The sequence below is a fragment of the Mesocricetus auratus genome, unplaced genomic scaffold (assembly GCF_017639785.1).
Source record: "Mesocricetus auratus isolate SY011 unplaced genomic scaffold, BCM_Maur_2.0 Super-Scaffold_100045, whole genome shotgun sequence".
Lineage (NCBI taxonomy): Eukaryota > Metazoa > Chordata > Mammalia > Rodentia > Cricetidae > Mesocricetus > Mesocricetus auratus.
The window spans coordinates 6524261-6540396 of NW_024429222.1; the positions used below are offsets into that span (position 1 = coordinate 6524261).

The 16136-nt window shown below is 36.2% G+C and overlaps 1 protein-coding gene across 4 annotated transcripts in view; it reads right to left on the bottom strand.

Moving 5' to 3' along the window:
• Rpgrip1l (RPGRIP1 like) overlaps positions 1–16136 on the bottom strand; it is a 92875-nt gene that overhangs the window by 56674 nt on the left and 20065 nt on the right. For all 4 annotated transcript variants that reach the window (XM_040735284.1, XM_040735282.1, XM_040735283.1 and 1 more), the window contains exons 7-10: positions 13327–13432; positions 11282–11428; positions 9907–9980; positions 4178–4317 (exon numbers count right to left, since the gene is read on the bottom strand). In XM_040735284.1, coding sequence (XP_040591218.1) covers positions 4178–4317; positions 9907–9980; positions 11282–11428; positions 13327–13432 — 467 coding nt within the window. The remainder of the gene's footprint in view (positions 1–4177; positions 4318–9906; positions 9981–11281; positions 11429–13326; positions 13433–16136) is intronic.

Genomic DNA, 16136 nt, shown 5'->3' on the forward strand with positions numbered 1-16136 from the left:
TAACACATTTGCCAATACTTCTTTTCATGAATGCATTTGTAGTCTGACTGAATGTTAAACAGAAATATGTCTCTGTCCTTTTAAGGCTTTGTGCTCCTAAAGCTATAAATACGTCACACAAGTAAAAACTTTAAATTACACAGGGAAGAGGAAGCGGACTAAACTGGGAAGACTTTAATACCTTATAGTTCCTGGAAACCTTAGGATATATAAAGACACAAAGGTACTTTATTAAATATATAAACATTTCTATTATATGGATAGAAAAATTAAGGGTTATTTTATGATATAAGTTGCTTAAATCCAGTAAACTAAGAGAATTTCCAAGCGTGGAAAACCTCAAAAGTTGAAGGTATGGGCCAAACACCTGTCTCTAAACTAAGAGTCAGCATTAATAATCCGTGAATTGTTATGAAACAAACTTTTTGGTTAGGGAATGCAATGGTAATGTGGCATGCCTTGCATTGATCCAGCTAAAACAACTAGTAGACAGAGCGACAATGGGCACAGAGTAACAAAATAACAACAAATGGTAACTATGACAGGGAGGGACCTTAGGTGCTGATGATAACTGAATTCACTCTCTGGTTTGCAGAAGCAACAGTTCTCAACCTGGGGGTTGAATGACCCTTTCACAGGGGGAAAACACAGATATTTTCCTTTTGACTCATAACAATAGCACAATTACATTTACAAAGTAGAGACGAAAATAATTTTATGGCTGGGGGTCACCACAACATGAGGACCTGTATTCAAGGGTTGCAGGATAGGAAGGTTGGAAACCCTGTACAAAGGGCACACTGCTCCACTTAGCACAGACACAGTGCACTGTGATCTTTCTTATGCTCTAGGTTTTTCTCAATCCTTACAATTTTGTCTAGTACGAATATATCAGTAGATACAAACAAAGTTATATAAACATTTCCATCCTTTTACTCTTTTTTTGTTTTGACAGCTATGTACCCATTCATTGCTATTTTAAAAATGAATGCCATTTGTGGGAGAATAACTTAATGGGAAAATATCATTGAGCACTGCTGGACTCTGCAGAATTTATATAGAATTATACAGTGCAGTCTTTCTTCATCAAGCTTCTTATTTAAGACATGTTTTGGATCTTTAAGAAGTACCAAAACGGCTACAGTTCAAAGAGGAAATAGGCTTGCTGAATTATAATAGGAAAAATCAAAGCACTCTGCATGAGATGAAAAACCACCATCTTACCTTATGAGTTGACAAAAAGCAGGTTAAGTTAAACAGCATTTTATTCAAATGAGATACCATTTCACTCTTTAAACTTACATTCTTCCAGCACGCCATTAATAACAGTGCAGAGAACAATTCAACTAAACAATTTTCAGAGCTCCTTTGTGCTAATATCTTCAGCTGTGATCAATATAACCATATGCATTATGCTGAATTATGCATTTCAGCTAAAGATAGAAAGGAACGTTCAAAAGCAAGCCCTTAAACACATGCGGCTAATTTAGGAGCTAACCAAATGCAAACTGTATTTACATATCCTTCCCCACACATTCACACAGTCTGAAACTAATTTGTACCTTGAATAAAGGGGTGAACATTCTCTAAAAATAACTTGCCGCTTAGATGAATGACTACAAGAAGCCAGGGACGCATCTTCCGGCAAGGGACACTTGATACACAAGAAGGCAAATGTGTGAGCAGAGTTCAAAGTCAAGTTAAACCATCTCAAAATCTGGATCACAAAAGGAACTTTCATCATATTCAAAGATTTCCTTACATACATAATTTCAAATTTTTATTTCCCCCAAAATTATTAAAATCTAGAATATTTTTCTTAAAATTATTTTAACTGATTTTCTTAGAATTCATTTAAACTTAAATTTAAACTTAAATTCTTGGAATTGTAAATTTAAACCCTTCAAAGAAAATAACTGGAAAATCACATTTCTAGCAACTTTTACTGAGAAAGTTATTAGATAAAAATATTAAGGGGGTTTTCATGTAGAAAGATGTGGCTTACCATGCTAAAACATTATTACTTAAATATCTATCATAAGCTATTGTAGAGTCATCTTCAGGATGTCTCTGAGAAACAATAACAGGCATTGTTGACAATGACGACATGGGTTTAAATTTATCCCAGAGTACTGAATTCACAATACAGTGAATAAAAGGGCATATTATCAAAGTAAATCCCCACATACACCAACAACTCGGAGAAGAACCACAAGTGTCACCAGAGATTAACTCGAGGGCCAAAACAGAGTCTAGACCTCGTTCACAGTGCACATGCATTAGTTTCAATATTCAACCAATCCTTAAAGAACCAGCAAAAAAGATGAGGATGGACTAGACAAATTACAATATCTTAGCAACTGTAATATTTAATAACAAGAGTTCTCCAAATCAATAAAAAAAACCAATAGTTTAAAGAGAAATTAATATTCTACCCTTTTTAAGAGTTTTGTTTGAGAGATCAATTCTGATGTCTGGAAGTCAAAAGTTTTGGAATTCTTGATATCTAAGAAAATACAGAAAAAATAGAAATAAAATAGGTTTATTTCATTTCCCTTTTTCTGTAAAGTTATGTGTGGCGGAGGACAAGTGTGGACCACAGTGTGCGTGGGGTCAGAGGACAAGATGCAGGAGGCAGCCCTCTCCTACCGTGAGACTGGGGATCCAACTCGCTGGCAGGGTACTTTTACCTGCTCAGCCATCTTGCTGCCCCTTATTTCCCTTGTCGCTTAAGAATGTGTAATTTATCTATTTTTGGAAAATGGAATGGGGCAATAGGGCACTTCTAGTTCAAGTATTTAATGAGCAACTAAGCCAAAGCACTCCAGTAAGCATTTAATAGTGATATTAAGATCAGAGTCTACTAAGTAAGAAGTCATGTCACCAATTAGTCCCACCTACAGTCCTTTAGAAAGACTCATAAGTGTCTTATCAGTCAGTGTGGTCACTTGGTGCTTCACTGGAATAAAGACACCACTGGCTACCTGTTGCTCTTTCAGGCTTGCTGAAATGTAAAAAAACATGGCTAACCAGTTTTAAGTTGTTATTGCTTATGGATGCACTCTAAATTTAGGAATATTAAGCATAAAAATTATGTTTCGCCGGGAGGTGGTGGCGCACGCCTTTAATCCCAGCACTCGGGAGGCAGAGGCAGGCGGATCTCTGTGAGTTCGAGGCCAGGCTGGACAGATAGCCTCCAAAACAATACAGAGAAACCCTGTCTCGTAAAAACAAAAAAAAATTATGTTTCATTTAGTGAATAAAATGTGACCCTGTAGTAAGAGTACTACCTAAAAATATATTTTTCTTACTGATGCTGTATTAACCTTTTGTTGTTGTTGTTGTATTAGTTGTTGACACAGGGTCTTACTTATAGGCGTGTACCACCATGCCTGGCTGTACTAAACCTTTAATATTCTCGTGTAACTGAATTGTAAATATTCCAAAGGAGCAACCTTGGTGTATCTCATGGGCGCACACACAGGTACCACACTTTAGAAAAAAAATCTGTCACCCCTACTGTGCATCTCTGTGCCCTGATTGTGCATATGTCTGTGTGTAATACAGCAGTCCAGACATCTTTAATTGCATTTTATTTCTATGAGACAATACCTAATATGATTACGCTTAATGATTATTATTTTAACAGGGACATTCTGACAAAGTGTCTTGATTAAGAGAACAGAGCTAGACATCTAACTAGTAGATTGTTCAGCAAGAAGCTATTGCTTTCACTTGCCCCTGCTTTGGGTTTTCCCATTGCATCTGCCACTACCTGAACATTACAGAATTCTCTAACTACCGTTGGCTTCCATATCTCATGAGGGCAAGTCTTTGCCTTATTTGCTGTATCCTCAAAGCTTAGAAAAATGCTGAGAACAAACTGGTGCTCAATTAATAGTTGTTTTCTGTCAAATAAAGAAAAGTTCAGAATTTAGGAATATTAAACTAATGAGAGACAGCCTGGATAAAAGTGACTGAGGAAATAAAGAGCAGTTCTTTTGACACACACACACACACACACACACACACACACTGATGTAAGCTGTGTACCCAGAGGATAGCAGGATGATTGGCAAACACTATGCATACAAGAAGTACTGACTGCCTCAGCAAATAAGCATCAGATGTCTGCAGAAGTAAGCGGGTGGTTATTTCTATGGTTATTTCCATGTACCTCTTTCAGTCTTTAATTTGTCAAGGACTTCGGTTTTGTCTGTTAGATCAGATTTTAGGGCAGTTTCGAGCTGCGCAATCTGCACTTTCATCTGCTGCTCCTTTAACTTCCACTGTTCTTCATGGGCAGCACTGAAGGCACTGCAAAACACACGTGACATGCAAGGAGAGCTGGGAAATCAGCTTCACCCGAAAATAATAAAGAGAAAGCTTTTAGTGGCACAGAGACCACTGTCATCATGTCTTAGGAATTAAGTAAACAGATGCTGGTCTGCTGCTGTTGAAACCAAGGCGCCTTGCTCAGGCTGCGGTTAGGGAACATGAAAGAGTTTGTGGGATGAGCAAAGGAACTGGCCTTAATTTAGAGCTCCAAAGTCAGAAAAGTTGGCAACATGCAGCTTTTGTGGACTAGTAAAGGAATTCAGATACTGTACATACTCCAGAGGAATCCATGGTTCCAAACCTCAGCAGTGGTGAGGACCACAACCCCCTAAGTCCACTCACTCATACAGAGAAAAAGCATTTTCCACCTGATCTTTAATTCTGAGGATACTGTGAGTCTGTGATAACACAGACAAAAATGGCGGTGTACTGAAGCACAAGGTGGTAACTCTGATACCAAGAAGTGGTGCAAGGGCAGTATTACCCTAAAAACAAAAGCAAGAGGATAAGAACAAATAGTTTTATTTTTATCTTTTAACAAAGTTTGTTATAAAATGAATGCCTCTAATGTAAAAAGATTACAAAGACAGAATTGTAATTGGTTCCTTAATAAAAGTGTAGTGCTTTTTTCTTTTTCTTCCTTTTTTTTCTGAGAAAGGGTTTTTGGCCTTCAATTCCCTATGTAGCTGAGGATGACTTTGAACTTGTGGCCTTCTGGCTTCTATCTCTCCAGGGCTGAATCTATAGGCATGCACCTCCACACCTGGTTTATGTGATGCTGGGGCTTTGTGCAAACTCTCTACACACTGAGTTACATCTGCAGCCCAAAGTAGTTTCAGTTAAGGTTTAAATCTGCTAGTGACCATAGCATACTAGAAGTACAAGATAAGAATAACTAGATGCTACACGGAGGGAGAAATCAACCATTTCTCTATCCAGTGGGTCCTGAACACGGTCAACAATGGTGCTCCTGCAGCTTCCTTCACTGACACTCAGGGACATTTCAAAGAGAGCAGCTTGGCACCTCATGTTTCCATAGCTTCCCAGGTGATAGCCAGACTTCAGGAAAACCTATCTTGATCTGTGTCTCAGCAGAAAACCATTATCTGTGAAGCTTGACTTGACTGAGTAATCACCCACAGCTTTAACCCCTCTACTTATTTTAAACTCAGTAAATGAAACAAAAATCTATAAAGTCTGGTTTTATACTGAAGGTGAAGTAAATGGAAAAGAAATGTACTATTGAAAATTGACCTTAATGTTGTTCCCAACTAGTCTTGAGGTTTTATTCCAAAAGAGATACTTTTTGCAGAAGGCTCAGGTCAGCTTAAGAAAACTATTCATTTCACATTTTGAGCATTTGTATTGCATTTAAAATATTGCCCTGAAAATAAATGGAACTCTAGAAGTCACTCTAAAGATGGCATCTGTTTTCCTCTATCAGTGTTCTTTTTTCATATAGGGATCCTTAAAAAACAACACCATGCAACTGATATGCCAGTATCTTAAGCTAATTTGTGTTAAAGGCAGAATTACCTAGGTTTAAATGAAATCTAAATAAAACACACATATGTTAAATAATAAAGAATATTCCTTTACAAATTCACTTAAAAATGAAAGATGTATATAATTTCTGTGTCTAGCCAAATTAATACATATGCATGAATGTGTATGTATGTATGTGTGCCCTCTATCATTAAAAACATGCACCACCAGGGGAAAAAAAACTTAGCATGATGAAATAGGCACATCTATCCATTCTCTGAGATGCCAGCAATTAGAAACAGTAGTGTTCCAATAGTGTGCACACAGCAGAAGATCACCAGCAGCCAGTCTGGCAGGAACATCAGAAGCTGTGTGTGTTTAAATTAAGAACAATTTAGCAGCCTGGTTTCTCCAAACCCACAAAATACTAGTGTAAATCAGCATAAGTCAATCTGAATTTAGCCCACTGCTATCTTCCCTCTAAATTTAGGACTGCATTCCACTGGAGTTTCATGAGGAATTCCTTTTGAATTTACTATATTCCTCTATGCTTGGAGCCATCTGTGTAGCTATAAATGGAGAACCACATCTGGCTCCATTTTCTTTGTAAGGGCCATATACATGATTAAATCTGCATATGAGAAGAGTGTTTAAGAACTTTTTATTCATGAAAATTTTTTTTTCTATACCAGCAGTGGCAGTGAAGGGAGGATGACTGTCTCTGTGCCCATTGCACTGGGATGCTCTGTGACAGTTTGCAGGACTGTTGGTGCCTGTGGTCACTAGCATGCCCACTGGCTGCCTTGGGTCTCAAGTATACTGTTAATACAAACCCTTGATTAAAACATGATATGATCAAAATAAAAGTTAAAAATTCCTCTCTTCCCTTGGGTCTTTTTTCTTATTAGAAAAACTTCATCACTCCAACTTTCAGGACTCCCTCATGTGAGAAATGATGGAGATTCACCCCCTCTCTCATGAAGAAACCCACAGGTACTTCTCCAAGACCACTGCAGACAATCAGAGCTCATGTTGAGAAATGAGCAGAGACCAGTCGAGCTCTTTCAAATTCTGAGCAGTGTCCCAGCATAAAAGCTCATCTGTTCAGTTCTTGAAAGGTCACTATAACAGTCACACTCTAAGTGGACTTAAAAAAACAAACAAACAGGGGGACTGAAGGGCCTGGTGGGGAGGGTGGGGAAGGAGGGGAGGGAGAGGGAGCTGGGATTGACATGTGAAACAAGCTTGTTTCTAACTTAAATAAATAAAAAACAAACAAACACAGCCAATTAGATCAACATCTCTGAAAAATTAATAGCTTAAAGTCACTTTTAACAGGAATCCTTGAACCAACTTTAAGATGAAAACTTGGCAGTGGATGGTGGTAGCAGCACTTTGTGTACACGTGTGTGTGTGTGTGTGTGTGTGTGTGTGTGTGTGTGTGTGTGTGTGTGTGAGAGGCTCAGGAAGTGTGGTGAAACCTGGATTATATGTAAACATTGTATCTGCATTCACTAGCTCCCTGCCATCCAAACTACTAATTTCAGGAATGGAAGACAGATTTACCAATCATAGCATAAAGTTTCTCTTTCACTGAAATGGAAGACTTAATTGCAAAAAATTATTCTGAATCTTAAAATGGAGCATTTCTTAAAGTTCTTACTTCTTGGCATTGTATCAAAAATGTTTAGCATATTAAAGAAGTCTCACACCGAGTACTAACATGAGGGTTTTATCTTATTACCACATGATTCTCTAGTATGTCACATGTCAAGTAATAAACACGTTCAAAATTTCATTTAAAGAAGGAAGATGAGAATGCAATCTGCAAATTATCTTTTTCTCCTGAAAAACAGCCAACGTTGAATAGCAAACACATGCGCTCCTTTTTAAAGCATGCTAGCATTGTGACTAAGCAAACAAGTAGCTTGCCTAGTTTCTGATTAACATTAATTTTAGCAATGATGAATAAGAGTGTAATGAGAGCTGTAAGAATCTATAGACAATGGTGATGCTTGCAGTTCCTCTATGCTTTCAAAGGCATCTTTAAAAATTCCATCAGAAAGTTTTGATGTTCTACTTATGATTACATGTACATATGGACTTTATGTATAAGGGTTGTTGATTTTTCGACATTGTTTTGATGCTCATTATAGCCATTTACTTCCACACACCTCATATAATATTTATGTGTAAGCAGCACAATGAAGCCTGTTTTTAGTGTGATGAGGAAAAAATGTAGTTCAAGCCCAAAACATTAAAGAAAAAAAGCAAAACTTTTAAAGCCTGATTTATATTCTTAGATCATCTTCTAATATGGAAAGATAAAGTTTTATGGTGATTAAGTAAATATGACAAAAATATGCCTTGTCAAAATTCCATTTATGTATTATTCTCAGATAAGCCTGATGTTTTTTATTCCAGGAATGTGTATTCAGTAAATTCTCAAGTTGGAGAGAAGTAAAAATTTATAAGTAATGGCCAAATGGCACTTTTTGTATTTGGACCACATTAAATTATTTAGAGTTACAAGATGTTCAAGATAAATCAATAAAAATTTCTGCATGTTTCACAGGTCCATTATTTCATGGATGCTTCCTTTTCATGCAGATAATTTTCCAATGCAATTAAAATCAGGGACAGTGGTACACTGGGTGGGGGGATCTAGATTTAGAGCAGAAAGAATTGGGTTCAGTTCTCCACTGCTACGCCAGCCATGCCGTGCGACTCTGCATAAGTTTGTTCATCTGGCTTCCCAGTTAACTCCTTTATAAAATACAGGGATAGCATCACTTTCCTCATTTGAGCATTGCACAATCGTACAACACCTGAAATTTCAAATATATGATCATAAAGTATATAGATACATCAATGTAAATATATACACAATTCTTTAGAGATGGAGACATTAACCAGGAGGCGTAATAGGCTTTTTTAGTTCATGTTAATTAAAAAGGAACTGGTATAAAATGGTCTAGAAGGAAGTTTTATGCAATTCCAAATAAAGATGTTTAGCTAGGCTACTCCTGCCAGAGGGCCCTGAATATTTAACTGGTGGAATACCGTTAACCCTTAGTAGACAAAAAAACAAAAAATAAACAAACAAAAAACAAAAAAACCAAAAACAGGTACAAAGCATAAGAATAATGCCTAACACGGACTTAGGTCATGTTTCCAAGTAGGCAAAATAAAATTCCCCACACACTCTGTCAGAACTAAAAATTTAAAAATTAAAATGTATATTAATTTGCAAAATATCCAATTAACAGGTTAAAGGTTTTTTTTAGCACAGATACTATTTTCTATGTTTCAGTCTATTAGCAATATGAAGCACCTGTTGAATATCAAATAAAATGTATTTAAACATGGTAAATATGCTTCCATGTCACCCGCGTTTGTCATCACACACTGAAGAGATGTTAACAACTACACAGATAGACGTCAACAGACAGATCAGAATCATTTAATAAGATTTAGCCATGGAGTGGGATTTTGTTGTAAATATTATCAGAAGGGGTTATTTTTTTAAATACTGTAATTACAAAACATATTAAAAGCCAAAAGTGAAGTAGTTCTTCAAAATTCTTCTTGAGCTGCGGCTGATATGTCCAAGATTCTCTTTACAAGGAACAAAGATATTGCAAGCAAACCCCTTTCTCACCATATTCAATCTGTTAGGATGCTGAAAATCCCAGTAGAGAGACTCCAAGAACTTCTCAGGCCTCCTGACTATACCATTCTTCAAGAGCATACAGCGTCTGTAGAAGGTGTCTAGCCATGTAAACTACAAGGAACTGATAGGAATGAATGCAGACCATCCTGTGTGGCATCTACCGGCCTGTAGCTTGTGTTCAACAAGTGACAATGCTTGTTACAATAAACAACCTGATTCTCCACGTATGACATATTACAGCTCAGGTAAAAGCCAGTTACCAATGCCTTTAAAAAGCCTATTTTCCTTTTGCAAAGTAAACATATGTCTTGCCATGACCCGTTGCTAGTTTTTGAATCAATAGATATTCTGATAATAAATTATTTGATTAAAAACAGTCCAAAAGAATGAAACAGAGAATTGTGATTTACCTGTTATAAAGTTTATCATAGTTTTCCTTTAAAAGTTCTCGCTCCTTTTCTAAATCATTAATTCTATCCTGCAGCTAAAATGAAAATAAAATTACAAAGAGTTTCAATGGTTCAGGGTTAGCACTCTACACTCTGAAAATAAAGTTATACAATAAGTAATTATCATATCAAACCACAGTAAGAAAACCAGGAGAGGACAGTCACTTGCTTAGTCTGTATTCCTACACTGCAGCTGCTGGCTAGACCACATGCATTGCCTGCATTTAATTCAGGGTTGATTTCTTCCATGTCATTAAGTAAACATGAAATTAATATTCCCATTTTAATTTAGTAGAAGCAGATACACTACTTTATGACAACATGAGCCAGAACTCAATAAAGAATGTGTTAAGAGCTTTCTCTTAAGTCCCTGGGAACATAATAGTTTTTATTTTCTACCATGTTGAATTCCATCACTATATTCATTTTGTATTAATTTCCAATTGGTCCATAAAAATGAGTACTAACTGTTCTTTGAGTTTATGGTTCAAACAAGTTTATTAATCACTATTTAATTTAAAGACACAATTTATCTTATTACCTGGAATTTATAAATGGTAGCATATCATAAGAATAAACTGTATTCCTTATTTTATCATAATGAATAACATTTTCTGAAATAAACATAATTATTAGATAACAGTTATTAGAGCATTATGATTAAAATATGGATTGTTACACTGTAATTTTTAAAGTTTCATTAATAAATATGCTCTGTAGTAACTTTTTTTTTGATACAGAGTAGAGAACTTAAAAGTCATCTCTGTTGCTGACATTCTCTTTTGATGCCAGTGAGAGACAGGAGAAGATTCTCCTGGGTTCAGGACAGAATGTAAGCACCCATTCCATTTTTGCTCTCCTTAGAATAAGTTTAACCAAGCACAGTGTGCTAGTTGGGACAGATGAGCAGCAACAGTAATGGAATGGTAAGTTTTCAAACAACTTTCCAGAAAGAAGGTAATTTTACAAAATTGCTGACACAGTAGAGCATAGCATCTCCCGGAGGAACATGTCATCCCTCTAATTTCATTCTTGTGTCTCAATGATTAAGACATTGTATTTAGGAAAGCTCCATTCTTTAGGTCATGTGATATTACCTTTTGTTTTGCTCCAGGCTCTTTAATCCTAGATAAACCACATTTGTGGGCATTTTTAAGGATTAGTTTGCCATTTATATTCTGTACTACGTACTCTACTCCGCTGCATTCAAAATGCCAAATACGTAGCTCAGGATTTTGACATAAATTCAATTTTTGTACTGTTTCTCTTTTGCTTTTCAAAAACAGTTGCAGAAGAATTATCAGGCAACAAATGATTCCACTGTCTGGGAGCTCACCTCCTCTACTCTTCTTTCCGAAAACCTTGCAGAATGCAACTGCTTCTCAAGGCTGCAGCACTTTAAACGCTGTTCTTTAAGCTGCATATTTAGCTCATCTCCATTTGCCATCAAGGCATCATGGCTGATCCTGAGTGTTCTCTGCTTCTACAAAACAAAGAGAGAAAAACTGAACCTTTTTAAATATTACACTCTGAATAACTAATTGCAGGTCTATCTGTGGCATGATCCTGATGTTTACACTGCACAGTTTGCTTCAAGTCAAAACATTGTCCATGTGACACAAGGAAAAAGAGGGCCACTTAGCACTCACACAACATACATTGTCTCCCTTTATTTGTTTGTCCCCATGCTTTGACATGTTGGTATTGACTGGTGTAAACTAGTTTTAGCAATTACTTCTCCCCCTTTTTACTGTGGCTACAGTGGTTGGTCTAACATTGCTTCTGCATGTGTCAAAAAAAAACCCAAAAAACAAACACTGGCCACTGACATGGAAACTGAAAAGATTTACTATCAGGCTATAAATAAACAATTTTGAATGGTTAGCTTTGAATTTTAAAATAAGTAAGCTTTTTAATTCTGCAAAAGTATTTATAAACCTTTAAGTTGTAAAAATTGTATGTGAAAATTATTTACATTCAATTTTATATACTTTAATGCCATATTTTAAAAAGTAAATAAACAGGTTATTAATTACAATAAGCCTTTTTGTAGACCCCATTTGATCATAACATGAAATACCTCACCTGTGTAAGTCCTAGTGAAGGCTTTCTTAGCCCACTTAAAAGAAATCTGGCCTTTAAGACAGATTAGAAAACTTATGATTAGTTTTCATTACTGCTGTATTATTACAGCATTTCCTTTGAGTGCCCCATGTCATCAAGGCTGTTGGCCTCAACCTCTCAAGCCTATTTCATACACTGTTTCTCAAAAGATGTATGTACCTGTCCTGTGGCAGGCACTTGTACTTTTGTTATTTGAACGAATACACCAGGGGTCACTGTTACATGGGAATCAAGATAGTCAGAGAAGAGAATGTAAAATCATTTTTTCAGTTCCTCTCTTAATCCTCATTTCTGAAACTGCTTTCTTCCACATGTATTTTTAGTCTAAAGGGACCCATCTACATACTGATAGAAGTAACACTCCCGCTCATAAAACAGATTCTTCTCCTACAAATGTGTGCTCCTATCTGGACGGTGATCATACTTGGATTTACAGGAGGTTTCCATAGGTTGGAAGGTATCACTTGGGCTATGTCTGAAAAGGTATTTAACTACTTACTTCAATAGTGAAGCAGGCAACATATGACCCTGTACTTCACATCAATGTACAGCTTTCCTTGTCTCTGGACTTCAAAGAAAGCATGACTTAATATAGATTCTGATCATCTGGAATGTTTTGGAGTTCATTAATTCCAGGACTTCTGTTAATTATGCAATGCCAATAAATTGCAGCTCTGTGAGGCTATATCCCTGTGTACCTACAGTCAATTGAAAACCGTCCTGAAGATGGGGAAGCATAAACATGTCAGACTGTACTGTCAAGGTTTAAGATAAATATACTGACAACTGATATCATGGGTATTCAAATATTTTCTGATAATGGTGGTCACCAAAGAAACACAAAACAAAACAAAATTACATCAAAGAAAATTGAATATTGTAATTATTGTAATTATTGACCAGCTTGTAACTCTAGTCTCTACTGTACACATGTGAAAGTGACTATGCATGCGAGTACAGAGACATCTTCAGTATTGGAGGCCTAGTATACGAACTCAGGAATATGGACATGAAAAAGAATGTTCATGGCATGAGGGGGTTTATGGCAGATGCACTTGTAAAAATTACTTATTTATAAAAAGCCTAAGTGGTTATTTAGTAACTGTTATGAACAACAGGCAAAGAGAAACTATTCACATTTAATAAAACAAATATTAAAATAAAGATTTAGTGTTATGACCATTACTAAAAGTACAACTTGAATACTATTTTTGAATTCTTTTCATCATCTGTGAATGAAATAAATTATCACAGTACCTCTTGAAGCTGAATAAATTTTCCTTCTATGACTGAAAGAGCATTGCTTTTCTCCACTAGTTGTTTATGAAGCTTAATCATTTCTACATTGTCCCGAATATTTGACCTTCAAAGTTGTGTTTAAGAAAAAAGAATACAAGTTAATAATATAAATAAAAGGAAAAGCAAAGCACACACACACACACACAAAGAAAATTATGGTTGATTTACCTGTATATAATTAAGTTGTCTAAAATTTTATATTATTGTAATTTATGTTAAATTATTTAAAACCAGTCACTATCCATTCTGGAAGGTGCATACATAGACCCTCTGAATTTGAAGGGAGTTTCCAAACTTGATGGCAATGTTAGCTTCATCACACTGATAGTGTAGACTGACAAGTTATTTTCGGATGTCCCGAAAGACTGCATGAAGCCGTAGTTTTCAGGCAGCAGTGTCCTCCAGCAAACCCCACACTCCCATAAAGGGCGGCCATGCTAGGTCCCAAGTGCAGAAGAGGCGGCACCGTCTCCCTTCCACTCCCTCCACACACAGAGTATCACACACTTATCATTTATTGGAGTTTCCTCTTGGAGTTTCAACTTTTCAAAATATTTCCAAAAAAATGACTTAGCATTTTATACTAATAATGCCCAAAGCTGGCATTTAAATATGTTGCAGATGTGCCTTTAGCTGTAAGAGATTATTGATGTCCACAGGGTATATAGAAACCTTATATGCTGCAATACTATTTTGTATTTTTCCTACTGAGATTAAAGCAAATGTAGAATTTAACAGGAAGATCTTGTTAAAGGTTAATCACAAATCTAAATGAATACCTGTCCCTAAAAGGCATTTATTTTCCTGACAGAAAAAAAGGTTCTTAATTTAATGCCTCATTTAAACTTTTTAAAAAAATTGTGAAGCCTCGATTTTAAGACTTCACTTTAAAAAATATAAAGGTAAAAAATTTGAATTCAGAAAATTATTTCAGCATTTAAACTAAATGATTTGACTTCTAAGGCTTACCTAGTATTCACATATTGGAAACATTGTCACAGGCCCTGTGGAACCAGCAAATGCACTACAAAGCTCACACATCTGTAAACCAGCTGAGGACTTGAAATACTCAGTTTTCCTCTTTGATATTTGAAAGTTCATTGTATTTTGGCATTGCACAGTTAGTTGTCCTCACACAGAAGATAAACAAGTCCAAGAACCTGGATCTTTCCCAGGGCACAGTCTTAACACAATGTTAAAATAATTATGTGTCTAAAACAACTTATCTAGCAGTTCTGAGCACAGTTCAACAGTGTGCTTATTGCTATTTTCCTTGTTGTTACATTTTTCACTAAAATACAATATGAAGAAATACATTTCTTTAGGAAGAAAACACATTTCTTCATATTTTAAATAAAAATAAGGAAAATATTCAAGCTTGTTTTCACTGAAAATATGAAAAACCATGTGAAATCAAGATACAATTTACTTACTTTCCCCAGAATTACTGGTTTAACCATTGAATAATGTATAGTAGCATCTACTGATACAGAAGCTTAGAATGTGACTCAACAATATAAACTCTTTGTTATATTTTCTGTTGTCTTAGTCTTTTTTTTTTTAAATCTTGTATTACCCGTGTTTTGGCTGTATGTATGTCTGTGCACCAGGTGTGTGCCTGGTGACCCCAGAGGGCAGAAGGCACCAGACACCCTGGGACTGTAGTTACAGATGGTTGAGCTCCAGGATGGGTCTTGGGACTGTAGTTACAGATGGTTGAGCTCCAGGATGGGTCCTGGGACTGGAACCCAGGCTCTCTGGCAGAACAGCTCCTGCTCTTAACTGGTCAGTCATCTCTCCAGAACCTGTCTCAGCATTTGCTCATTTTACTGGGGGAGGGAAGGCGTTAAGGATCAAATCTAGGTAATGACTCTGATATTTTGTTTTAAAACAAAATTTCGAAGAAGAATCAAATATATTTTAAAATTAACTGTAGTTTCATATTAATAACAAGTAACTAAGTCTCAACAATTACTTCAGTCACATAGCATCACAAAATCAGATGCTGAATTTTTCTTGTATTGCAAAGGAGAGTAAATGTTTTAAACACTGGAGTATTTTGGCTGAAGAGAGCTCTGCTCAGCATTGCCCTAAGTGCATTGGGGTATGGACTCCAAAATATTGGTAAGAAAAGAGGCAGAGCATTTTATACTAATAATGCTCAATGCTAGTCATGAACACAACTGTATGTGAAAACAGCAATAATAAGCATTTTAAGTACAAATTCAGTTTACCACAGAGCACAGCTAGTCTAGACAATGCAAAGCTCTCCATGTGAGGGCTTTGCAGGTAGCAAGTATTCTGATTACTCTGACTACATATTTTCTGACTACAATAATCTGAAGATGATAATCTGTCACAAGTACTGGCCAGAGATACAAAGTACACCTACATTAAAATTAGTACCATGAAATCTGTGGCATGGTGTTCATGGTGTAAAGCCAAATCACCTCAGACCCGATAAACAACTCAGCATTTTCACATAGATCAACTTTGGGGTAAAGAATAGGGGTGGAGGTGACAGGATGGAAAAGAAATGTCCCAAAAGGCTGCTAAGGATGTTAGAAGTGAGAGAGAGCAACAGGTATTACTAAGCAGCTGGTCCCAGACCTAGATGCCTGTGAATAAAACCTACAGTTGGCTTCCTTTGAGGAAGAGATGTAGGAGGAAAGCATCAGCAATGTTTCCTGAGACCTCTACATAATAACACTGTCTCTTTTTACACATATAGTACTAAGTCTTCAGGATGGTGATGTTCTGGCAGAAGA